The sequence below is a fragment of the Oncorhynchus nerka genome, linkage group LG13, assembly GCF_034236695.1.
Source record: "Oncorhynchus nerka isolate Pitt River linkage group LG13, Oner_Uvic_2.0, whole genome shotgun sequence".
In the NCBI taxonomy this organism is placed as follows: Eukaryota; Metazoa; Chordata; class Actinopteri; order Salmoniformes; family Salmonidae; genus Oncorhynchus; species Oncorhynchus nerka.
The window spans coordinates 8,032,580-8,058,014 of NC_088408.1; the positions used below are offsets into that span (position 1 = coordinate 8,032,580).

Here is a 25,435-nt window from a genome sequence, read left to right on the forward strand (position 1 = left end):
ATTCAGCATTTCACTGTGAGGTCTACTACACCTGTTGTATTCAGCATTTCACTGTAAGGTCTACTACACCTGTTGTATTCAGCATTTCACTGTCAGGTCTACTACACCTGTTGTATTCAGCATTTCACTGTCAGGTCTACTACACCTGTTGTATTCAGCATTTCACTGTCAGGTCTACTACACCTGTTGTATTCAGCATTTCACTGTCAGGTCTACTACACCTGTTGTATTCAGCATTTCACTGTTAGGTCTACTACACCTGTTGTATTCAGCATTTCACTGTAAGGTCTACTACACCTGTTGTATTCAGCATTTCACTGTGAGTATTGTTGTATTCAGCATTTCACTGTGAGGTCTACTACACCTGTTGTATTCAGCATTTCACTGTGAGGTCTACTACACCTGTTGTATTCAGCATTTCACTGTCAGGTCTACTACACCTGTTGTATTCAGCATTTCACTGTGAGGTCTACTACACCTGTTGTATTCAGCATTTCACTGTAAGGTCTACTACACCTGTTGTATTCAGCATTTCACTGTCAGGTCTACTACACCTGTTGTATTCAGCATTTCACTGTAAGGTCTACTACACCTGTTGTATTCAGCATTTCACTGTAAGGTCTACTACACCTGTTGTATTCAGCATTTCACTGTAAGGTCTACTACACCTGTTGTATTCAGCATTTCACTGTCAGGTCTACTACACCTGTTGTATTCAGCATTTCACTGTCAGGTCTACTACACCTGTTGTATTCAGCATTTCACTGTCAGGTCTACTACACCTGTTGTATTCAGCATTTCACTGTCAGGTCTACTACACCTGTTGTATTCAGCATTTCACTGTCAGGTCTACTACACCTGTTGTATTCAGCATTTCACTGTCAGGTCTACTACACCTGTTGTATTCAGCATTTCACTGTCAGGTCTACTACACCTGTTGTATTCAGCATTTCACTGTCAGGTCTACTACACCTGTTGTATTCAGCATTTCACTGTAAGGTCTACTACACCTGTTGTATTCAGCATTTCACTGTGAGGTCTACTACACCTGTTGTATTCAGCATTTCACTGTCAGGTCTACTACACCTGTTGTATTCAGCATTTCACTGTCAGGTCTACTACACCTGTTGTATTCAGCATTTCACTGTCAGGTCTACTACACCTGTTGTATTCAGCATTTCACTGTGAGGTCTACTACACCTGTTGTATTCAGCATTTCACTGTCAGGTCTACTACACCTGTTGTATTCAGCATTTCACTGTAAGGTCTACTACACCTGTTGTATTCGGCGCATGTGACTAATAAAATGAGATTTGATGTTTAAAAGGCGGCACTGTGCTCAACGCCAGGAAACAGAGTAACAACCTACGTGTCTCTCTGTCTCTAGGCAGAAAAATACTAGACAACATTCAGACAACATTTAGGTGGCTCTAAGCTGCCACAAAGCTCAAATCTGATCGCGTACTTGATCTCCAGTATGCGGATGACTGAGCTCATATGAAACATACCCCCAGAAGCTGTACAAGCCATCCTCACAGTAGCTGTAAGAGCTAATCTCATTTTAGCTGTCTGTTAACCTCCCCAAAACAGAGGTCCTATGTCAGTGGTTATCTGATCCTCCACCCTTAAACAACACATTCTTCATCTCTTCCTCATCTCTTCGTCTTCCCTGGCCGTTGTACCACACTTTTTAAATATCTCTCGGGAGACTAACATCGAACAGGATAGCCAGAATCGGGTCAAAGAGGCCTCCTCCTCCTCCTCCTTTGGACACTTAAGGAAGAGGGTTTTTTAACAACAGGAACCTGCACCTCCACACAAGTTACAGTGTGTGTATCTACACACACTCCTTTATGGATGTTAAACATGGACAGTCAACAATCGACACTTTTTAAAAACGACTTGAGTCCTTTTCATATAAAATGCCTTTCGACGCATTTTGAAAGTGACCTGGAAGGATCGTGTTCCCCCAACTCAAGAGATCCTACAGAGATCCAACTGCAGGAGCATTGAGGCGTTCATCACACACCACCAGCTTGGCTCGGCCATCCAGATAGCAGAGGACCGCCTGCCGCGGAAGCTGCTGTATGGACAGCTACAACTGTGCCGTCGTTCTGTAGGTGGGCAGAAAAAAAATTGTCTGAAGGACCAACTGAAGACATCACTGTGGAAGTGTGGGATGAACCCCGTCTCCCTCCAGACTGTTGCTGCGGACCCTTCCACCTGGCCATCAAGGACTGTAGTTGGCCGAGGTTGGGGTTGGGGGGGGGCTGATGGTAGCCTGGCGGAAGCGACAGAGAAGTAATGTGACCATGCCTGCTCCGGCCTCAACGGGACAGGCCTTTGTGTGCTCTGTCTGTGGCAGACTGTGTGCTCTGTCTGTGGCAGACTGTGTGCTCTGTCTGTGGCAGACTGTGTGCTCTGTCTGTGGCAGACTGTGTGCGTCCCTACATTGGATCATACAGTCATCAGTGAACCCACAATCAGTAGTGGAACTCCACATCGGATGCAATATACTACCTTAAGCGTGTGTGTGTGTGTGTGCGGCCAGCCAGCCACACATTTTGCTGAACTAGCCTGGTTACCCTTCTATTATACTATATTATAATAGAACGTGTATTCAGGGTCAGGGTTCCGTGTGGAGTCAGGGTTCCGTGTGGAGTCAGGGTTCCGTGTGGAGTCAGGGTTCCGTGTGGAGTCAGGGTTCCGTGTGGAGTCAGGGTTCCGTGTGGAGTCAGGGTTCTGTGTGGAGTCAGGGTTCTGTGTGGAGTCAGGGTTCCGTGTGGAGTCAGGGTTTCGGGTGGAGCCAGGGTTCCGTGTGTCTCTGCATCCAGTATAAAGGAAGTTAGAGGTAGTTTAGCGAGCCAATGCTAACTAGCGTTAAAATGGTATCCACGGATTCATCTGACTCTCTGGGGAAGTAAACAAACGGCTTCATTCCCAACATCCCGAAGAATCCCTTTGAGAATAGCTTTCATACCCTGTGTGTGTAATCCTAGTGATAGTCATCGGAGCGTGTCGGTGTGTGAGAGCAGGAGATAAATGGTGTATTTGGCCAATGGTCACAGTCCTGCTCTCCTGTCATACTGATACATACACCTGCATCACTGGGACCTCTTGTTCTCTAACAGCACTCTCTGTCTTCCTCTTCCCCCTCCATCCTCCTCTTCCTCCTGTGTCTTCCTCTTCCCCCTCCATCCTCATCCTCCTCTTCCCCCTCCATCCTGCTCCTCCTCTCTGTCCTCCTCTTCCCCCTCCATCCTCCTCTTCCCCCTCCTTTCCATCCTCCTCCTCCCTGTCCTCCTCTTCCCCCTCCATCCTCCTCCTTTCTGTCCTCCTCTTCCCCCTCCATCCTCCTCCTTTCTGTCCTCCTCTTCCCCCTCCATCCTCCTCCTTTCTGTCCTCCTCTTCCCCCTCCATCCTCCTCCTTTCTGTCCTCCTCTTCCCCCTCCGTCCTCCTCCTTTCTGTCCTCCTCCATCCTCCTCCTCCCCTGTCCTCCTCTTCCCCCTCCATCCTCCTCCTTTTTGTCCTCCTCTTCCCCCTCCGTCCTCCTCCTCCTCTTCCCCCTCCGTCCTCCTCCTCCCCCTCCGTCCTCCTCCTTCCACTACTCCCTCCTCCATCTTCCACCTCCTCTTCCCTCCACTTCCTCCTCTTTCTCTGCCCTCCCAGGAGTTCTTTGAGAACCCAGCGTTCAGGCCAGATGGGTTGAAGCTGTACCCTACTCTGGTGATCAGGGGTACAGGTCTGTATGAGCTGTGGAAGACCGGTCGCTATAAGAGCTACTCCCCCTCTGCCCTGGTAGATCTAGTGGCACGCATCCTGGCACTGGTGCCACCCTGGACTAGAGTCTACCGCGTCCAGAGGTGTGTGTGTGTGTGTGTGTGTGTGTGTGTGTGTGTGTGTGTGTGTGTGTTAGACAGAGCTAGTGTTTACTTGCTTTGACAATGTAAACACGTTTCCAATAAAGCCCCTTTTGAATTGAATTGAGATGTAAAAACAGAAAAGCCCCTTTTGAATTGAATTGAGATGTAAAAACAGAAAAGCCCCTTTTGAATTGAATTGAGATGTAAAAACAGAAAAGCCCCTTTTGAATTGAATTGAGATGTAAAACAGAAAAGCCCCTTTTGAATTGAATTGAGATGTAAAAACAGAAAAGCCCCTTTTGAATTGAATTGAGATGTAAAAACAGAAAAGCCCCTTTTGAATTGAATTGAGATGTAAAAACAGAAAAGCCCCTTTTGAATTGAATTGAGATGTAAAAACAGAAAAGCCCTTTTGAATTGAATTGAGATGTAAAAACAGAAAAGCCCCTTTTGAATTGAATTGAGATGTAAAAACAGAAAAGCCCCTTTTGAATTGAATTGAGATGTAAAAACAGAAAAGCCCCTTTTGAATTGAATTGAGATGTAAAAACAGAAAAGCCCCTTTTGAATTGAATTGAGATGTAAAAACAGAAAAGCCCCTTTTGAATTGAATTGTGATGTAAAAACAGAAAAGCCCCTTTTGAATTGAATTGTGATGTAAAAACAGAAAAGCCCCTTTTGAATTGAATTGTGATGTAAAAACAGAAAAGCTTCCTTTTGAATTGAATTGGGATGTAACAACAGAAAAGCCCCTTTTGAATTGGGATGTAACAACAGAAAAGCCCCTTTTGAATTGAATTGGGATGTAACAACAGAAAAGCCCCTTTTGAATTGAATTGGGATGTAACAACAGAAAAGCCCCTTTTGAATTGAATTGGGATGTAACAACAGAAAAGCCCCTTTTGAATTGGGATGTAAAAACAGAAAAGCCCCTTTTGAATTGAATTGGGATGTAACAACAGAAAAGCCCCTTTTGAATTGAATTGGGATGTAACAACAGAAAAGCCCCTTTTGAATTGAATTGGGATGTAACAACAGAAAAGCCCCTTTTGAATTGAATTGAGATGTAAAACAGAAAAGCCCCTTTTGAATTGAATTGAGATGTAAAACAGAAAAGCCCCTTTTGAATTGAATTGAGATGTAAAAACAGAAAAGCCCCTTTTGAATTGAATTGAGATGTAAAAACAGAAAAGCCCCTTTTGAATTGAATTGAGATGTAAAAACAGAAAAGCCCCTTTTGAATTGAATTGAGATGTAAAACAGAAAAGCCCCTTTTGAATTGAATTGAGATGTAAAAACAGAAAAGCCCCTTTTGAATTGAATTGGGATGTAACAACAGAAAAGCCCCTTTTGAATTGAATTGGGATGTAACAACAGAAAAGCCCCTTTTGAATTGAATTGGGATGTAACAACAGAAAAGCCCCTTTTGAATTGAATTGGGATGTAACAACAGAAAAGCCCCTTTTGAATTGAATTGGGATGTAACAACAGAAAAGCCCATTTTGAATTGAATTGGGATGTAACAAGAGAAAAGCCCCTTTTGAATTGAATTGGGATGTAAAAACAGAAAAGCCCCTTTTGAATTGAATTGGGATGTAACAACAGAAAAGCCCCTTTTGAATTGAATTGGGATGTAACAACAGAAAAGCCCTTTCTGAGTCAAAATGCAAACTGAGATCTACCGCTCATATACTTCTTTTTTATTTTTTACTGAATTTAATAAACATAAGCCTATGCAACAGCAATGAATTAAAAAATAGTTCTGTAGCTGCATATTGGATATGCTTGAATTGCCCTGCCAATGTTCTTCTTCTCAGACCAAGTTTTTAAATTATATTTTACTTGATGGCGTCTGAGCGGAGGGAGGAAGCAGTGGTGAGGCTGCCTCTCACCTGACTCATCGTCCTTCTCTCCCTCCCCTCCCTCCCTCCCTCTCACCTGATTCACCGCCCCTCCCCTCACTCCCTCACTCCCTCCTCCCCTCACTCCCTCCCCTCCCTCCGCTGAGAAAAGGGGACACAGTCATCTAGCTGCCGCCTGCACCAATTCCTGTTTATCTTATGACCAGAGACAGTGAAATACACTACCTGACCAAAAGTATGTGGACACCTGCTTGTGGAACATCTCATTACAAAATCATGGGCATTAATATGGAGTTGGTCCTCCCCACTTTGCTGCTGTAACAGCCTCCACTCTCCAGGGAAGGCTTTACACTTTCCATTGCTGCGGGGACTTGCTTCCATTCAGCCACGAGATTTAGTGAGGTGGGCCCTGATGTTGGGCGATTAGCCTTTTGCTCGCAGTCGGTGTTCCAATTCATCCCAAAGGTGTTCGATGGGGTTGAGGCTCTGTGCGGGCCATTCAAATTCTTCCACACCGATTACGACAAACCATTTCTGTATGGACCTTGATTTGTACAAGGGGGCATTGTCATGCTGAAACAAGAAAGTGCCTTCCCCAAACTGTTGCCACAAAGTTGGAATCGTCTAGAATGTCACTGTATGCTGTAGCATTAAGGTTTCCCTTCACTGGAACTAAGGGGATAAGACTATCCTAAAGCCCTTTATGTACAGTACACTGATGTATCGGTCTCTGCGTCTCTGTCTCAGGGACATCCCCATGCCTCTGGTGAGCTCTGGAGTGGAGCATGGTAACCTCCGAGAGCTGGCTCTGGCCAGGATGAAAGACATGGGGACGGAGGTGAGGAAATACACTGCAAATAACATGTATAAAATAAGGCCAGAGGGGGGCGTGGCGTTCACTCTCAAATAGAACACAATTTGTTTTATTTGCACACGACTGGAATGCTGTTTTAGCCAATCAGCATCCAGGATCCAAACTACCAAGTATATCATGAAGCAGTAGGGCTCCAGGGGGTGTAGTATATTGAAGCAATAGGGCCCCAGGGGGTGTAGTATATTGAAGCAATAGGGCCCCAGGGGGTGTAGTATATTGAAGCAGTAGGGCTCCAGGGGGTGTAGTATATTGAAGCAGTAGGGCTCCAGGGGGTGTAGTATATTGAAGCAATAGGGCCCCAGGGGTGTAGTATATTGAAGCAGTAGGGCCCCAGGGGTGTAGTGTATTGAAGCAATAGGGCCCCAGGGGGTGTAGTATATTGAAGCAGTAGGGCTCCAGGGGGTGTAGTATATTGAAGCAGTAGGGCTCCAGGGGGTGTAGTATATTGAAGCAGTAGGGCTCCAGGGGTGTAGTATATTGAAGCAATAGGGCCCCAGGGGGTGTAGTATATTGAAGCAGTAGGGCCCCAGGGGGTGTAGTATATTGAAGCAATAGGGCCCCAGGGGGTGTAGTATATTGAAGCAGTAGGGCTCCAGGGGGTGTAGTATATTGAAGCAATAGGGCCCCAGGGGTGTAGTATATTGAAGCAGTAGGGCTCCAGGGGTGTAGTATATTGAAGCAGTAGGGCTCCAGGGGGTGTAGTATATTGAAGCAGTAGGGCTCCAGGGGGTGTAGTATATTGAAGCAATAGGGCCCCAGGGGGTGTAGTATATTGAAGCAGTAGGGCCCCAGGGGGTGTAGTGTATTGAAGCAGTAGGGCCCCAGGGGGTGTAGTATATTGAAGCAGTAGGGCTCCAGGGGGTGTAGTATATTGAAGCAGTAGGGCTCCAGGGGGTGTAGTATATTGAAGCAGTAGGGCTCCAGGGGGTGTAGTATATTGAAGCAATAGGGCCCCAGGGGGTGTAGTATATTGAAGCAGTAGGGCCCCAGGGGGTGTAGTATATTGAAGCAATAGGGCCCCAGGGGGTGTAGTATATTGAAGCAGTAGGGCTCCAGGGGGTGTAGTATATTGAAGCAGTAGGGCTCCAGGGGGTGTAGTATATTGAAGCAGTAGGGCTCCAGGGGGTGTAGTATATTGAAGCAGTAGGGCCCCAGGGGGTGTAGTATATTGAAGCAGTAGGGCCCCAGGGGGTGTAGTGTATTGAAGCAGTAGGGCCCCAGGGGGTGTAGTGTATTGAAGCAGTAGGGCCCCAGGGGGTGTAGTGTATTGAAGCAGTAGGGCCCCAGGGGGTGTAGTGTATTGAAGCAGTAGGGCCCCAGGGGGTGTAGTGTATTGAAGCAGTAGGGCCCCAGGGGGTGTAGTGTATTGAAGCAGTAGGGCCCCAGGGGGTGTAGTATATGGAAACATTTTTGCCCCAGGGGGTGTAGTATATTTTCCATTATAAACTGGTTACCAACATAAATAGAACAGTAAACAAGTAGTTTTGCGTCATACCCATAATATATATAATCTGATATACACATGGCTGGAATGCTGTTTCAGCCAATCAGAATCCAGGATCTAAACTACCCGGTTTACAATAATGTGTGTGTGTATATAAAATATAATTACAATCCAATGTTAGGTCACATGGAGTGGTAGTTAGCTAGTTAGAATACATGATCATAACGTCTTTCTCTCATCCACTAGTGTCGAGATGTGAGAACAAGAGAAGTGGGAATCCAGGAGATCCATCACAAAGTGCGTCCCTACCAGGTGGAGCTGATTCGTAGAGACTACGTGGCCAACGGTGGCTGGGAGACCTTCCTGTCCTACGAGGACCCAGAACAGGACATTCTGATTGGTCTGCTGCGTCTGCGGCGTTGTTCCGCCCAATCATTTCGCCCTGAGCTCAAAGGGGGCGTGTCTATCGTCCGTGAGCTGCACGTCTACGGCAGCGTGGTTCCTGTCAGTAGCAGAGACCCCAGCAAGTTCCAACACCAGGTACACACACACACACACACACACACACACCTGGTCCTGGACAACTGTAGAACTACAGTTCAAGATTTTGTTCCTGCTCAGCACTATTCATATATTACTAGCTACTCAACATCATCATGACCTCACCACTATTCATATATTACTAGCTACTCAACATCATGACCTCAGCACTATTCATATATTACTAGCTACTCAACAACATCATGACCTCACCACTATTCATATATTACTAGCTACTCAACATCATCATGACCTCACCACTATTCATATATTACTAGCTATTCAACATCATCATGACCTCACCACTATTCATATATTACTAGCTACTCAACATCATCATGACCTCACCACTATTCATATATTACTAGCTACTCAACATCATCATGACCTCACCACTATTCATATATTACTAGCTATTCAACATCATCATGACCTCACCACTATTCATATATTACTAGCTACTCAACATCATCATGACCTCACCACTATTCATATATTACTAGCTATTCAACATCATCATGACCTCACCACTATTCATATATTACTAGCTACTCAACATCATGACCTCAGCACTATTCATATATTACTAGCTACTCAACATCATCATGACCTCACCACTATTCATATATTACTAGCTACTCAACATCATCATGACCTCACCACTATTCATATATTACTAGCTACTCAACAACATCATGACCTCACCACTATTCATATATTACTAGCTACTCAACATCATCATGACCTCACCACTATTCATATATTACTAGCTATTCAACATCATCATGACCTCACCACTATTCATATATTACTAGCTACTCAACATCATCATGACCTCACCACTATTCATATATTACTAGCTACTCAACATCATGACCTCAGCACTATTCATATATTACTAGCTACTCAACATCATGACCTCAGCACTATTCATATATTACTAGCTACTCAACATCATGACCTCACCACTATTCATATATTACTAGCAACTCAACATCATCATGACCTCACCACTATTCATATATTACTAGCTACTCAACATCATGACCTCAGCACTATTCATATATTACTAGCTACTCAACATCATCATGACCTCACCACTATTCATATATTACTAGCTACTCAACATCATGACCTCAGCACTATTCATATATTACTAGCTACTCAACATCATCATGACCTCACCACTATTCATATATTACTAGCTACTCAACATCATCATGACCTCACCACTATTCATATATTACTAGCTACTCAACAACATCATGACCTCACCACTATTCATATATTACTAGCTACTCAACATCATCATGACCTCACCACTATTCATATATTACTAGCTACTCAACAACATCATGACCTCAGCACTATTCATATATTACTAGCTACTCAACATCATCATGACCTCACCACTATTCATATATTACTAGCTACTCAACATCATGACCTCAGCACTATTCATATATTACTAGCTATTCAACATCATCATGACCTCACCACTATTCATATATTACTAGCTACTCAACATCATGACCTCAGCACTATTCATATATTACTAGCTACTCAACATCATGACCTCACCACTATTCATATATTACTAGCTATTCAACATCATCATGACCTCACCACTATTCATATATTACTAGCTATTCAACATCATGACCTCAGCACTATTCATATATTACTAGCTACTCAACATCATGACCTCAGCACTATTTATATATTACTAGCTACTCAACATCATCATGACCTCACCACTATTCATATATTACTAGCTACTCAACATCATCATGACCTCACCACTATTCATATATTACTAGCTACTCAACATCATCATGACCTCACCACTATTCATATATTACTAGCTACTCAACATCATGACCTCACCACTATTCATATATTACTAGCTACTCAACATCATCATGACCTCAGCACTATTCATATATTACTAGCTACTCAACATCATCATGACCTCAGCACTATTCATATATTACTAGCTACTCAACATCATGACCTCAGCACTATTCATATATTACTAGCTACTCAACATCATCATGACCTCAGCACTATTCATATATTACTAGCTATTCAACATCATCATGACCTCACCACTATTCATATATTACTAGCTACTCAACATCATCATGACCTCACCACTATTCATATATTACTAGCTACTCAACATCATGACCTCAGCACTATTCATATATTACTAGCTACTCAACATCATCATGGCCTCACCACTATTCATATATTACTAGCTACTCAACATCATCATGACCTCAGCACTATTCATATATTACTAGCTACTCAACATCATCATGACCTCACCACTATTCATATATTACTAGCTACTCAACATCATCATGACCTCACCACTATTCATATATTACTAGCTATTCAACATCATCATGACCTCACCACTATTCATATATTACTAGCTATTCAACATCATCATGACCTCACCACTATTCATATATTACTAGCTACTCAACATCATGACCTCACCACTATTCATATATTACTAGCTACTCAACATCATCATGACCTCACCACTATTCATATATTACTAGCTACTCAACATCATGACCTCACCACTATTCATATATTACTAGCTACTCAACATCATCATGACCTCACCACTATTCATATATTACTAGCTACTCAACATCATGACCTCAGCACTATTCATATATTACTAGCTACTCAACATCATCATGGCCTCACCACTATTCATATATTACTAGCTATTCAACATCATCATGACCTCACCACTATTCATATATTACTAGCTACTCAACATCATGACCTCACCACTATTCATATATTACTAGCTACTCAACATCATCATGACCTCACCACTATTCATATATTACTAGCTACTCAACATCATCATGACCTCACCACTATTCATATATTACTAGCTACTCAACATCATCATGACCTCACCACTATTCATATATTACTAGCTACTCAACATCATCATGACCTCACCACTATTCATATATTACTAGCTACTCAACATCATCATGACCTCACCACTATTCATATATTACTAGCTACTCAACATCATCATGACCTCACCACTATTCATATATTACTAGCTACTCAACATCATCATGACCTCAGCACTATTCATATATTACTAGCTACTCAACATCATCATGACCTTTTTGTTAAGTTGAATCGTGTGTTTTTAAAATGAACTGAATCACTGTCCGTCTCTGTTAAGTCTCTCTGAGTTTTTGTTAAGCTCTGTTCTTGATGTTGTCTTTTCATTTGTTCCTCCTGTTTGCAGGGCTTTGGCATGATGCTGATGGAAGAAGCAGAGAGGATCGCCAGAGAAGAACACGGCTCTGGGAAACTAGCCGTCATCTCAGGTGGGTCTCTTATCGTTCTCTCTCTCTCTCTCTCCTCCTAGGAGCAGTAGATGGCTGGTCATATCTCTCTCTCTCCTCCTTGGAGCAGTAGATGGCTGGTCTTAACTCTCTCTCTCTCCTCCTAGGAGCAGTAGACGGGTGGTCTTATCTCTCTCTCTCTCTCTCTCCTAGGAGCAGTAGATGGCTGGTCATCTCTCTCTCTCTCTCTCTCCTCCTAGGAGCAGTAGATGGCTGGTCATATCTCTCTCTCTCTCTCCTCCCAGGAGCAGTAGATGGCTGGTCTTATCTCTCTCTCTCTCTCCTCCCAGGAGCAGTAGATGGCTGGTCTTAACTCTCTCTCTCTCTCTCTCTCTCCTCTCCTAGGGGCAGTAGGTGGCTGGTCATATCTCTCTCTCTCCTCCTAGGAGCAGTAGATGGCTGGTCTTAACTCTCTCTCTCTCTCCTCCCAGGAGCAGTAGATGGCTGGTCTTATCTCTCTCTCTCTCTCTCCTCCTAGGAGCAGTAGATGGCTGGTCATATCTCTCTCTCTCTCTCTCCTCCTAGGAGCAGTAGGTGGCTGGTCATATCTCTCTCTCTCTCTCTCCTCCTAGGGGCAGTAGGTGGCTGGTCATATCTCTCTCTCTCTCTCTCCTCCTAGGGGCAGTAGGTGGCTGGTCATATCTCTCTCTCTCCTCCTAGGAGCAGTAGATGGCTGGTCTTAACTCTCTCTCTCCTCCTAGGAGCAGTAGATGGCTGGTCTTATCTCTCTCTCTCTCTCCTCCTATGAGCAGTAGATGGCTGGTCTTAACTCTCTCTCTCTCCTCCTAGGAGCAGTAGATGGCTGGTCTTAACTCTCTCTCTCTCTCTCCTCCTAGGAGCAGTAGGTGGCTGGTCATATCTCTCTCTCTCTCTCTCCTCCTAGGGGCAGTAGATGGCTGGTCATATCTCTCTCTCTCCTCCTCGGAGCAGTAGAAGGATGGTCTTATCTCTCTCTATCCTCCTAGGAGCAGTAGAAGGATGGTCTTATCTCTCTCTCCTCCTAGGAGCAGTAGAAGGATGGTCTTATCTCTCTCTCTCTCTCTCCTCCTAGGAGCAGTAGATGGCTGGTCATATCTCTCTCTCTCTCTCCTCCTAGGAGCAGTAGGTGGCTGGTCTTATCTCTCTCTCCTCCTAGGAGCAGTAGAAGGATGGTCTTATCTCTCTCTCCTCCTAGGAGCAGTAGATGGCTGGTCATATCTCTCTCTCCTCCCAGGAGCTCTTTTTATTTTAATCCAGGCTTTTTTCTGTAAACAGAAATACACAATGAACATAAACACATTCCAGTTTCTCTTCATGGCTCAGCTACATAATTCCAGGGTATATACAGAGCATTCAGAAAGTATTCAGACCCCTTCACTTTTCCCACATTTTGTAACGTTACAGCCTTATTCTTAAATGTATTAAGTTGTCCCCCCCCCCCATCAATCTACACACAATAGCCCATAATGACAAATTAAAACATTTTTTTTGAACTTTTTTAAAGTGTTTTAAAAATAAAAAAGTTAGATCACATTTACATACCTATTCAGAACCTTTACTCAGTACTTTGTTGAAGCACCTTTGGCAGTGATTACAGCCTGGAGTCTTCTTGGGTATGAAGCTATACATTTGGCACACCTGTATTTGTGGAGTTTCTCCCATTCTTCTCTGTCAGGTTGGATGGGGAGCATCGTTGCACAGCTATTCTCTGGTCTCTCCAGAGATGTTTGATCAGGTTTAAGTCCGGGCTCTGGCTGGGTCACTCAAGGACATTCAGAGATTTATGCCACTCCTACGTTGTCTTGGCTGTGTGCTTGGGATCGTGGTCCTGTTGGAAGTTGAACCTTCTCCTCAGTCTGGGGACCTGAGCGCTCTGGAGCAGGTTTTCATCAAGGATGTCTTTATTTTGCTCTGTTCATCTTTCCCTCGACCCTGACTAGTCTCCGAGACTCTGCTGCTGAAAAACATCCCCACAATGTGATGCTGCCACCACCATGCTTCACCGTAGGGATGGTGCCAGGTTTCCTCTAGACGTGACACTTGGCATTCAGGCCAAATAGGTACATCTTTGTTTCATCAGACCAAAGCATCTTGTTTCTCATGGTCTGAGAGTCCTTTAGGTGCTTTTTGGCAAACTCCAAGCGGGCTGTTATGGGCCTTTTACTGAAGAGTGGTTTGTGTCTGGCCACTTTACCATAAAGACCTGATTGGTGGAGTGCTGCAGAGATGGTTGTCCTTCTGGAAGGTTCTTCCATCTCCACAGAGGAACTCTGAAGCTCTGTCAGAGTGACTATCGGGTTCTTGGTCACCTCCATTACCAAGAACCGTCTCCCCGATTGCTCAGTTTGGCTGCGCGGCCAGCTCTAGAAAGAGTCTTGGTGGTTCCAAACTTCTTCCATTTAAGAATGATGGAGGCCACTGTGTTTTGGGGACCTTCAATGCTGCAGAAATGTTTTGGTACCCTTCCCCAGATTTATACCTCGACACAATCCTGTCTCGTAGCTCTACGGACAATTCCTCCAACCTCATGGCTTGGTTTTTGCTCTGACATGCACTGTCAACTGTGGGACCTTATATAGACAGGTATGTGCCTTTCCAAATCATATCCATCTGGCGACGAATATGTAGCGAGGGCCAGCCGACTAAAGCAAACAGGTCGCAGTGGTGACAAAACAGATGGAACTGTGATAGACTACATCCAGTTTGCTGAGTAGAGTGTTGGAAGCTAAGTCGAGGATCTTTTACGAGGGTATGTTTGGCAGAGTGAGTGAAGGAGGCTTGGTTGTGAAATAGGAAGCCGATTCTAGATTTGATTTTGGATTGGAGATGTTTAATATGACTCTAGAAGGAGAGTTTACAGTCTAACCAGTTATAGTTGTCCACATATTCTACGTCAGAACCGTCCAGAGTAGTGATGCTAGTCGGGGCAGCGAACGGTTGAAACACCCCTTTTTCTCCCCAATTTCATGGTATCCCGTTGTTAGTTGTTACTGTCTCATCGCTATTTATTTTTGAATTTGTACCCCTTTTTCTCCCCAATTTCGTGGCATCCAATTGTTTTGATAGCTACTATCTTGTCTCATCGCTACAACTCCCATACGTCCCATGCGTCCTCCGAAACACAACCCAACCAAGCCGCACTGCTTCTTAATACAGCGCACATCCAACCCGGAAGTCAGCCGCACCAACGTGTCGGAGGAAACATCGTACACCTAGCGACCTGGTCAGCGTGCACTGCGCCCGGCCCGCCACAGGAGTCGCTAGTACGCGATGAGACAAGGATATCCCTGCCGGGTCAAACCGGGTGACGCTAGGCCAATTGTGCGTCGCCCCATGGACCTCCCGGTCGCGGCCGGCTGTGACAGAGCCTGGGCTCGAACCCAGAGTGTTTGGTGACACTGCGATGCAGTGCCTTAGACCACTGCGCCACCCGGGAAGCCACAAGTGTTTTTATATTTATGTATAGCCAGGGGCTATCACTAACACTCAGACGTCATTTACAAAGGAAGCATTTGTGTTTAGTGAGTCCCCCAGATCAGAGGCACTAGGAATGATGAGGGATGTTCTCTGTTTAGTGCGTCCCCCAGATCAGAGGCACTAGGAATGATAAGGGATGTTCTCTGTTTAGTGCGTCCCCCAGATCAGAGGCACTAGGAATGTTCTCTGTTTAGTGCGTCCCCCAGATCAGAGGCACTAGGAATGTTCTCTGTTTAGTGCGTCCCCCAGATCAGAGGCACTAGGAATGATAAGGGTGTGAGTTGGACCATATTCCTGTCCTGCTAAGCATTCAAAATGTAACAAATACTTTTGGATGTCAGGGAAAATGTAAGGAGTAAAAAGTATATTTTATTTTCTTTGGGAATGTAGTGGAGTAAAAAGTATATTTTATTTTCTTTGGGAATGTAGTGGAGTAAAAAGTATATTTTATTTTCTTTAGGAATGTAAGGAGTAAAAATAGTCCAAATATAAATAGTAGAGTACAGATACCCCAAAAAAACAACTTAAGTAAAAAATACTTTAAAGTACTACTTAAATACTTTACACCACTGTCAGCATATAGTAGGATGCTTAGCATTTCATTATATCTTACACCAATATTGAACTGTTTCATTTATTTTGCCAAATCATTAATAAACATAATTTCAGCAAGTGAAGCTCTTTGGGGAGTACTTCTACATCTGCATTGTTTGCTGTTTGGGGTTTTAGGCTGGGTCTCTGTACAGCACTTTGTGACATCATCTACATTGCTTGCTGTTTGGGGTTTTAGGCTGGGTTTCTGTACAGCACTTTGAGACATCATCTGCGTTGTTTGCTCTTTGGGGTTTTAGGCTGGGTTTCTGTAAAGCACTTTGTGACATCTGCTGATGTAGAAAGGGCTTTATAAAATACATTTGATTTCTTCATTGATTTTACACCCATTGGTGTGGAAAAGCACTCTGTAAGATATTAATTAACACGCACACAGACAGTTGGTTCTTTGTCGAGACTGGATTGCGTGATAACATTTCCCCATCAACCCATGTCTTTATCTAACTTCTGTGTTTCAGGTGTGGGAACTAGGAACTACTACAGGAAGCTGGGTTATGAGCTGGAGGGACCGTATATGGTGAAACACCTGGAGGTGTGTCTGTAGACGGACTGTTTTTATTATAATTATTTTACCAAGACACACACCAGACAAAAATATATTTATTTGTTACTAGTACATGATTGTTACTTTGGAGACACTGCATGAAGACATGAAGACAAGACATGAACCACTCTTGTTTTGGGGTATGCTTGTGGTATCAGAGTGAATAGGTCACTTTGGAGGAAGCTGATCCTACATCTGGAAGCTGATCCTACATCTTATGCTGTTCCCAGAGTGGGAACAGCATAAGAGTCGCCTTGATGGACCAGTAGTGGTCTGTGCATCCTCGGTCATTTATTAAGCCGTAGTTCAGGAATACTTTGGAAGAGTATCGTCCAGCTTCATGAGATAACTAGGAGGCTGTTTAGCGTCATGTTTTTAAGTTCATCATGTTATCAGTGAGTTGAGGAAGACCACCAGTATGAATCGGTGTTCATTAACAGACTTGGCACTGTATAATTCGTCAGCCGGTGGGGAAAGTCCCCTCTCTGTCTCTGAACAGATGTTTTTATAGGGCAGGAAATGGAATAATAGTGTTGCATACGTTTCTTTTTAAACCCTCTGTTAATCCTATCCCATGTTTTTTTGCTGTTTTGTTTTTTATTTACAACAAATGTTACTTTTGTTTTGGTGTTGGACTTAAGATTTCAGTTAAAATCCCTTTCACTGCTCAGAAAGCTGTTTTGGTTTCATGGAATAAAATATTTAACAGTTATATAATTTCAACTGTTGTCACTTTTTTTTGCCCTTGCTTTGTTATTGAATGTGTTTACTCTCGATAAGAGCTTCAGCTAAATACAAAAGACAAATGTACTTGTCTGTCAGAGAATGCCTGTGTTGATAAGATAAACATGTTTCTAATTATACTGCATGAGTTTCCAGTCAAAAACAGAGTAGAGAAATATAAGCTAAAGAATAGAACATTTTAAACAAAAATCAGCCCTTTGTCTCTCTGACTCTGAATAGCCAATTGAGGTAAAATAGCTGGCTCCATCACCATGGCAGCACTTCCTATGATGATGTGTTCTAGAATCTAGAGGAGCCTATCAGAGGTTGTGTTCCTCAGGAGACCCCAGATGAATGAGTACTCTGATGGTTTTTACTGCTTCATTTGACACACGAAGCCAGTCCAATTACATCTCTATCAGTCCTCAGTCAACTGAGCACCGACTGACTGCATCCCAAATGGCATCTTATTCCCTACATAGTGCACTACTTTTGACCAGAGCCCTATTGGGAACAGGGTACCATTTGGGATGTAACCGCTCTCCATAAAAGAAGGCCTGTCACAAAAAAACGGACCCTCGTTGTAACTGTGAAACCTCTTTTCACGTGGAGACCATGGGCACGTTTAAGTGGTAAGGTCAAAGCAACCGTCTGTAGAAGAAAGTGGAGGGGTGATTTCTGGGGAGGTTTGTACGCGACAGCCGGAAGTCGGACACTAGTGTGGTTTTCCAACAGCAACGCTCAGAACAACATGGCAGTGTTGCCATTGTTTATAAAAGTATTTCTTTATATAATGTTGAAATAAACATGTCTCCAACACCGATATCATACGATCACAAACTGAAGTCACGTGTGTACACATTGTACAATAAACTAGTGAGAGAGAGCCTCAAACATCACATTCATTTGTATATATCCACGTTATACATGAATCATGGCAAAGTTGGTTCCTGTTTCAGTCATGTCTTTGGTCAAGTTTGTGTGGGTCAAACAAAAACAGCCTAATGATTGGTTGACCACAGAGCCTAATGATTGGTTGACCACAGAGCCTAATGATTGGTTGACCACAGAGCCTCCCACTATGCAGTCGATGGCTGCAGGATGAAGATGGTGAAGGACAACTGCACCAACTTGCTGTCGACTGCAGTCAAAAACTTCATGACCTTTGATCACCAGATTTTTGTAAAGTTCATGCTTTCGACGTGTATTTATTATGGTTCCCGTTCAGTTCCTGCCAAGGCAGCAGCTACTCTTCCTGAGGTCTAGCAAAAATTAAGGCAGTTATACAATTTTAAAAACATTACAATACATTAATTACAGAATGCACAACACACTGTGTGGCCCTCAGGCCCCTACTCCACAACACACTAAGTGTGCCCTCAGGCCCCTACTCCACAACACACTAAGTGTGTGCCCTCAGGCCCCTACTCCACAACCACATCCACAACACATAATCCATGTGTCTATGTTTGTGTTGCTTCCCAGTCCCTGCTGTTCCATAAGGTGTATATGTTTTACCTGTTTTTTAAAATCTGATTCTACTGCTGCATCAGTTATCTGATGTGGAATAGAGTTCCATGTAGTCATGGCTCTATGTAGTACTGTGGAATAGAGTTCCATGTAGTCATGGCTCTATGTAGTACTGTGGAATAGAGTTCCATGTAGTCATGGCTCTATGTAGTTCTGTGGAATAGAGTTCCATGTAGTCATGGCTCTATGTAGTACTGTGGAATAGAGTTCCATGTAGTCATGGCTCTATGTAGTACTGTGGAATAGAGTTCCATGTAGTCATGGCTCTATGTAGTACTGTGGAATAGAGTTCCATGTAGTCATGGCTCTATGTAGTACTGTACACCTCCCATAGTCTGTTCTGGACTTGGGGACTGTGAAGAGACCTCTGGTGGCATGTCTTGTGGGGTATGCATGGGTGTCAGAGCTGTGTGCTAGTAGTTTAAACAGACAGTTCGGTACATTCAGCATGTCAACACTTCTAACAAAAACAAATAGTGATGAAGTCAATCTCTCCTCTACTTTGAGTCATATTATTGTTAGCTCTCCGTGTACATTTAAGGGCCAATCGTGTTGCCCTGTTCTGAGCCAATTGTGGCACCTGACTACACTACTGAACAGTAGTCTAGGTGGGACAAAACTAGGGTCTGTAGGACCTGCCTTGTCACCTCAACTTGCTCAATTTCCACATTATTTATTACATGATTTAATTGAGGTTTAGGGTTTAGTGAATGATTTGTCCCAAATACAATACTTTTAGTTTTGTTTTTTATATTTAGGACTAACTTATTCCTTGCCACCCACTCTGAAACTAACTGCAGCTCTTTGTTAAGTGTTGCAGTCATTTCAGTCACTGTGGTAGCTGATTTGTGTAGTGTTGAGTCATCCGTATATATAGACACTCAAAGCCAGTGGCATGTCATTAGTTAAGATTTTAAAAGTAATAGGCCTAGACAGCTGCCCTGGGGAATTCCTGATTCTACCTGGATTATGTTGGAGAGGCTTCCATTAAAGAACACCCTCTGTGTTCTGTTAGACAGGTAACTCTTTATCCACAATACAGCAGAGGGTGTAAAGCCACAAGACATTTGTTTTTCCAGCAGTAGACTATGATCGTCTCACAAAACAGCCTCTCAATCTTTTTATCATCAATTTCTCTCAGCCAATCATTAGTCATTTGTGTAAGTGCTGTGCTTGTTGAATGTCCTTCCCTATAAGCGTGCTGAAAGTCTGTTTGTTTACTGTAAAATAGCATTGTTTCTGGTCAAACTTTACTAAGGGTTGTTAACAGGCTGATTGGCCATTCCTTTTGCCTCATCCCTCTCAACCATACAATTTTGTAATTGCTCATCAATCCACTGGGATTTAAACAAATTTACAGTAATTTTTCATAATTGCATAATTATTAGTGCATAATTATTAGTGCATCATTATTAGTGCATATGTAACCGATGTGAAATGGCTAGCTAGTGAGCGGTGGTGCGCGCTAATAGCGTTTCAATCGGTGACGTCACTCGCACCGAGACCTTGAAGTAGTTGCTCCATTTGCTCTGCAAGGGCCCTGGCTTTTGTGGAGCGATGGGTAACGATGCTTCGTGGGTGTCAGTTGTCTATGTGTGCAGAGGGTCCCTGATTCGAGCCCGGCAAGGGGATGGACCAATGTTATACTGTTACACATAATTATTAGTAACCGGGATATGAATTTTCATAAATGTGTTAAGTGCAACATCTGGTTGGTCCTCATTACACACCATGGACCAACAAATATTCTTTACATCAACAACATAGGAATCACTACAAAATGTATTGTATGACCTCTTATACACAATATTAGGCCCCGCCTTTGGAACTATGGTTTTCCTAGATATGGCTACTATATTGTGATCACTACATCATATCTGATGGATCTGGATACTACAATTTCTTAAGCATTAGTAAAGATGTTGATGATTTCATTCCTGTGCTGTTTGTAACTACCCTGGTAGGTTGACTGATAACCTGAACCAGGTTGCAGGCACTGGTTACACTTTGAAGCTTTTTCTAGAGTGGGCAGCTTAATGAACGCCAGTCAATATTTAAATCACCCAGAAAATATTTATTTTCTTTTGATATATCATACAGTACCAGTCAAAAAAAAAAATCTTTATTTGTACTATTTTCTATATTGTAGAATAATAGTGACGATATCAAAACTATGAAATAATATGGAATCATGTAGTAACCCAAAAAGTGTTAAACAAATAAAAATATATTTGAGATTTGAGATTCTTCAAAGTAGCCACCCTTTGCCTTGATGACAGCTTTGCACACTCTTGGCATTCTCTCAACCAGCTTCACCTAGAATGCTTTTCCAACAGACTTGAAGGAGTTCCCACATATGCTAAGCACAGGTCATCTGATGCAGCACTCCATCACTCTCCTTCTTGGTCAAATAACCCGTACACAGCCTGGTGTGTTGTGTCATTGTCTTGTAGAAAAACAAATGATAGTCCCACTAAGCCCAAACCAGATGGGATGATGTATCGCTGCAGAATGCTGTGGCAGCCATGCTGATTAAGTGTGCCTTTAATTATAAATAAATCACTGACAGTGTCACCAGCAAAGCACCCCCACACCATCACACCGCCTCCTCCATGCTTCACGGTGGGAACCACACATGCGGAGATCATCCGTTCACCTACACTGCATCTCACAAAGACACAGCAGTTGGAACCAAAAATCTTACATTTGGATTCATCAGACCAAAGGACGGATTTCCACTGGTCAAATGTCCATTGCTCGTGTTTCTTGGCCCAAACAAGTCTCTTCGTCTTATTGGTTTCTTTGTAGCAATTTGACCATTTGGGGGCGGCAGGTAGCCTAGTGGTTAGAGTGTTGGGCCAGTAACTGAAAGGTTGCTAGATCGAATCCCCGAACAAGGCAATTAACCCACTGTTCCTTGATCGTCATTGTAAATAATAATTTATTCTTAACTGACTTGCCTAGTTAACTAAAAATAAAATGAAGGCCTGATTCACACAGTGTCCTCTAAACAGTTGATGTTGAGATGTCTCTATTACTTGAACTCTGTGAAGCATTTATTTGAGATCCAGCAGAGGTAACTCTGGGTCTTCCTTTCCTGTGGCAGTCCCCATGAGAACCAGCTTCATCATAGGCCTTGATGGTTTTTGAAACTGCACTTGAAACTTTCAAAGTTCTTGACATTTTCTGCATTGCCTGACCTTCATGTCTTAAAGTAATGATGGACTGTCGTTTCTATCTGCTTATTTGAGCTGTTCTTGCCATAATATGAACTTAGTCTTTTACCAAATAGGGCTATCTTCTGTATACCACCCCTACCTTGTCACAACACAACCGATTGGCTCAAATGCATTAAGAAGGAAACAAATTCCACAAATGAACTTTTAACAAGGTACATCTGTTAATTGAAATGCATTCCAGGTGACTACCTCGCGAAGCTGGTTGAGAGAATGCCAAGCATGTGCAAAGCTGCTATCAAGGCAAAGGGTGGCTACTTTGAAGAACCTGTTTAACACTTTTTTTGGTTACTACATGATTCCATGTGTTATTTCATAGATTTGATGTCTTCACTATTATTCTACATTGTAGAAAATAGTTTAAAAAAATAAGAAAAACCCTTGAATGAGTAGGTGTGTCCTAACCTTTGACTGGTACTGTACATTATCAAGCATTTCACACTAGTTATCCAGATACTGTCTGTTAGCACTTGGTGGTCTATAGCAGCTTCCCACCAGAATGTGCTTTAGGTGAGGCAGATGAACCTGTAGCCATATTACTTCAACAGTATTTAACATGAAATCCTTTCTAATCTGGTTCTGAATATAAACAACAACACTTCCACCACTGTTTCATTAAAGGTATTGTCCAGGTGAGTTTCAGATATAGTCAGCATATGAATGTCATCTGTTACTAGCAAGTTATTAATTTCATGAACCTTGTATCTTAAACTACATATGCTAATGTGGGTTATTTTGAGTACTTTTCTTGGATGCTTGCTTGTTTTCATTGCTTTTACCAGGAAGCTTAGCAGAAGTAGATATTATATTATCATATAATATTATCATGTTATTTATGTTAGTGCAGGGTGAGCTGCACACAGTGGACTTCCTTCTAAGGCACACCGCCTCAGTGCTAACAGCATAAATCTGGTTCATAGACACATGATTGCTACATCATGGGGCAGCAGGGTAGCCTAATGGTTAAAGCGTTGGACTAGTAACCGAAAGGTTGCAAGTTCATATCCCCGAGCTGACAAGGTGCAAATCTGTTGTTCTGCCCCTGAACAGACAGTTAACTCACTGTTCCTAGACTGTCATTGAAAATAAGAATTTGTTCTTAACTGACTTGCCTGGTTAAAAAAATTAAAATAAAATAATATACAATAGTTGTAGGATCAGCAGAGGCATTCAGGGCAGTTTGAGGGACATAATTTAGGTTACTTACATTGTGTCTACCAACGCCCCTGGGATAATGTACATTTACTAAAGTATTATGATGACTCAGCGACACAATGGTAGAGGATTAGCTGAGCTGGGCTCGGGTCATTGATACATCATTGTCTCAACGCAGCCTTATAATGCTGTGAAAGGATCCAGGAACAACAAAATCCCATCCTCCTTATAAAATGTGTTTTGTTTCCAAAAGGTATTGAAATTGTCAACAAAAGTTACACCCACTGAGCTGCAATAATCACGTAGCCAGTTGTGAAGAGAAAGAATCCTGCGCAATCATTCAATGGCACGATTCAGAGAAGGGCACATGGCCAGATATGATTGGTCTTTTATTAGTGTCATGCAGAGAGTCAATCAGCTCTTTAAAATCCAGTTTCAACTGTTCAGAGCTGCCCTTCATAAGGTCATTAAAACCCAACTGGACTACGATAGAATCAATGTCCATGTCCTGACGTAGTCCATTCAGGAGCAGCTTTGTAATGTCATTATACTCGAGCTCCAGGATAGGATATTGTTTTTGCACCAGGACCAATTCTTACACATTTCTTACCACGGAGCAACCCAAAATCACAGCTGGCGAGAAGGACGAGGAAATCCGACCACTCACACACTTCACAGGATGGTGCAGGCCTCCGACAGATGGAGACGCCCCGCTCGATCCAGAGCAGGGATGGAAGGTTGCCGACGTCGACTTGGAAATCACAGGGGAAGGAGTAGGAGTAGGCACAGCGGCCGCAGACACGGGTCCCCCCAGCGATGAAGGGGCAGGAAGATCAGGCTCCAGACACGGGTCCCCCCAGCGATGAAGGGGCAGGAAGATCAGGCTCCAGACACGGGTCCCCCCAGCGATGAAGGGGCAGGAAGATCAGGCTCCAGACACAGGTACCCCCAGCGATGAAGAGGCAGGAAGATCAGGCTCCAGACACAGGTACCCCCAGCGATGAAGGGGCAGGAAGATCAGGCTCCAGACACAGGTACCCCCAGCGATGAAGAGGCAGGAAGATCAGGCTCCAGACACAGGTACCCCCAGCGATGAAGAGGCAGGAAGATCAGGCTCCAGACACAGGTACCCCCAGCGATGAAGGGACAGGAAGATCAGGCTCCAGACACAGGTACCCCCAGCGATGAAGGGGCAGGAAGATCAGGCTCCAGACACGGGTCCCCCCAGCGATGAAGGGGCAGGAAGATCAGGCTCCAGACACGGGTCCCCCCAGCGATGAAGGGGCAGGAAGATCAGGCTCCAGACACAGGTACCCCCAGCGATGAAGAGGCAGGAAGATCAGGCTCCAGACACAGGTACCCCCAGCGATGAAGGGGCAGGAAGATCAGGCTCCAGACACAGGTACCCCAGCGATGAAGAGGCAGGAAGATCAGGCTCCAGACACAGGTACCCCCAGCGATGAAGAGGCAGGAAGATCAGGCTCCAGACACAGGTACCCCCAGCGATGAAGGGACAGGAAGATCAGGCTCCAGACACAGGTACCCCCAGCGATGAAGGGGCAGGAAGATCAGGCTCCAGACACAGGTACCCCCAGCGACGAGGGGGCAGGAAGATCAGGCTCCAGTGCGACAAAACTATTTTGTTGTTTGTATCCGCTAGTAGGACCATTTTTATCCCCCATAATGCAACACACTTTGAAAAGGCGGTGACCACTTTACAAAAGTGATCCGCTCAATGTTTGCCCCAAGTCTCAGATTATCTTCAGTGAGTGTGGTGTTGGTTGAGTCAAAGATGAATAAGTCTGAATGAGTAAAGCCCTACTCTGCACTGCATCATTTCCTGGAACTAATGTTGTGACTTCACTGTGTGTTACTGCTTCACTTTCAACACAGAAGTAATGGGGCCAATATCGCATCTCCTTATGCTGCCGCTCTCTCTCGGTCTGCTACTATCTGTGAAATCTAAAACTACTCTCCTGCCAATTTTCTCCCTAACTGTGCATTCTCCACGTTTTACAAATTTGTCATCTCCTGTTAATGTTTCAACTGGCCAGGAGGCTACAGAGGTCTGGAGCAAACAGACTAGTAGCCTGGGGTCCAAGCTGATTTTGATACTGTTATAAAACGTAGGCGAAAGCTGGTTAAACAGCTAAATACAGCTCAGTTGGCGAGCTCAGACCTTATTTGACCTCGCCTC

At 43.7% G+C, this 25,435-nt stretch overlaps 1 protein-coding gene across 1 annotated transcript in view; it reads left to right on the forward strand.

The window, feature by feature from the left end:
• The window catches only part of LOC115120371 (elongator complex protein 3), a 34,868-nt gene extending 17,551 nt beyond the window's left edge, over positions 1 to 17,317 (forward strand). Inside the window, exons 10-14 of the mRNA XM_065026175.1 lie at positions 3,671 to 3,864; positions 6,474 to 6,564; positions 8,291 to 8,584; positions 11,883 to 11,964; positions 16,509 to 17,317. Of these exons, the coding sequence (XP_064882247.1) occupies positions 3,671 to 3,864; positions 6,474 to 6,564; positions 8,291 to 8,584; positions 11,883 to 11,964; positions 16,509 to 16,594 (747 nt within the window). The 3' untranslated portion in view covers positions 16,595 to 17,317. The remainder of the gene's footprint in view (positions 1 to 3,670; positions 3,865 to 6,473; positions 6,565 to 8,290; positions 8,585 to 11,882; positions 11,965 to 16,508) is intronic.
• The last annotated feature ends 8,118 nt before the right edge of the window (positions 17,318 to 25,435 follow it).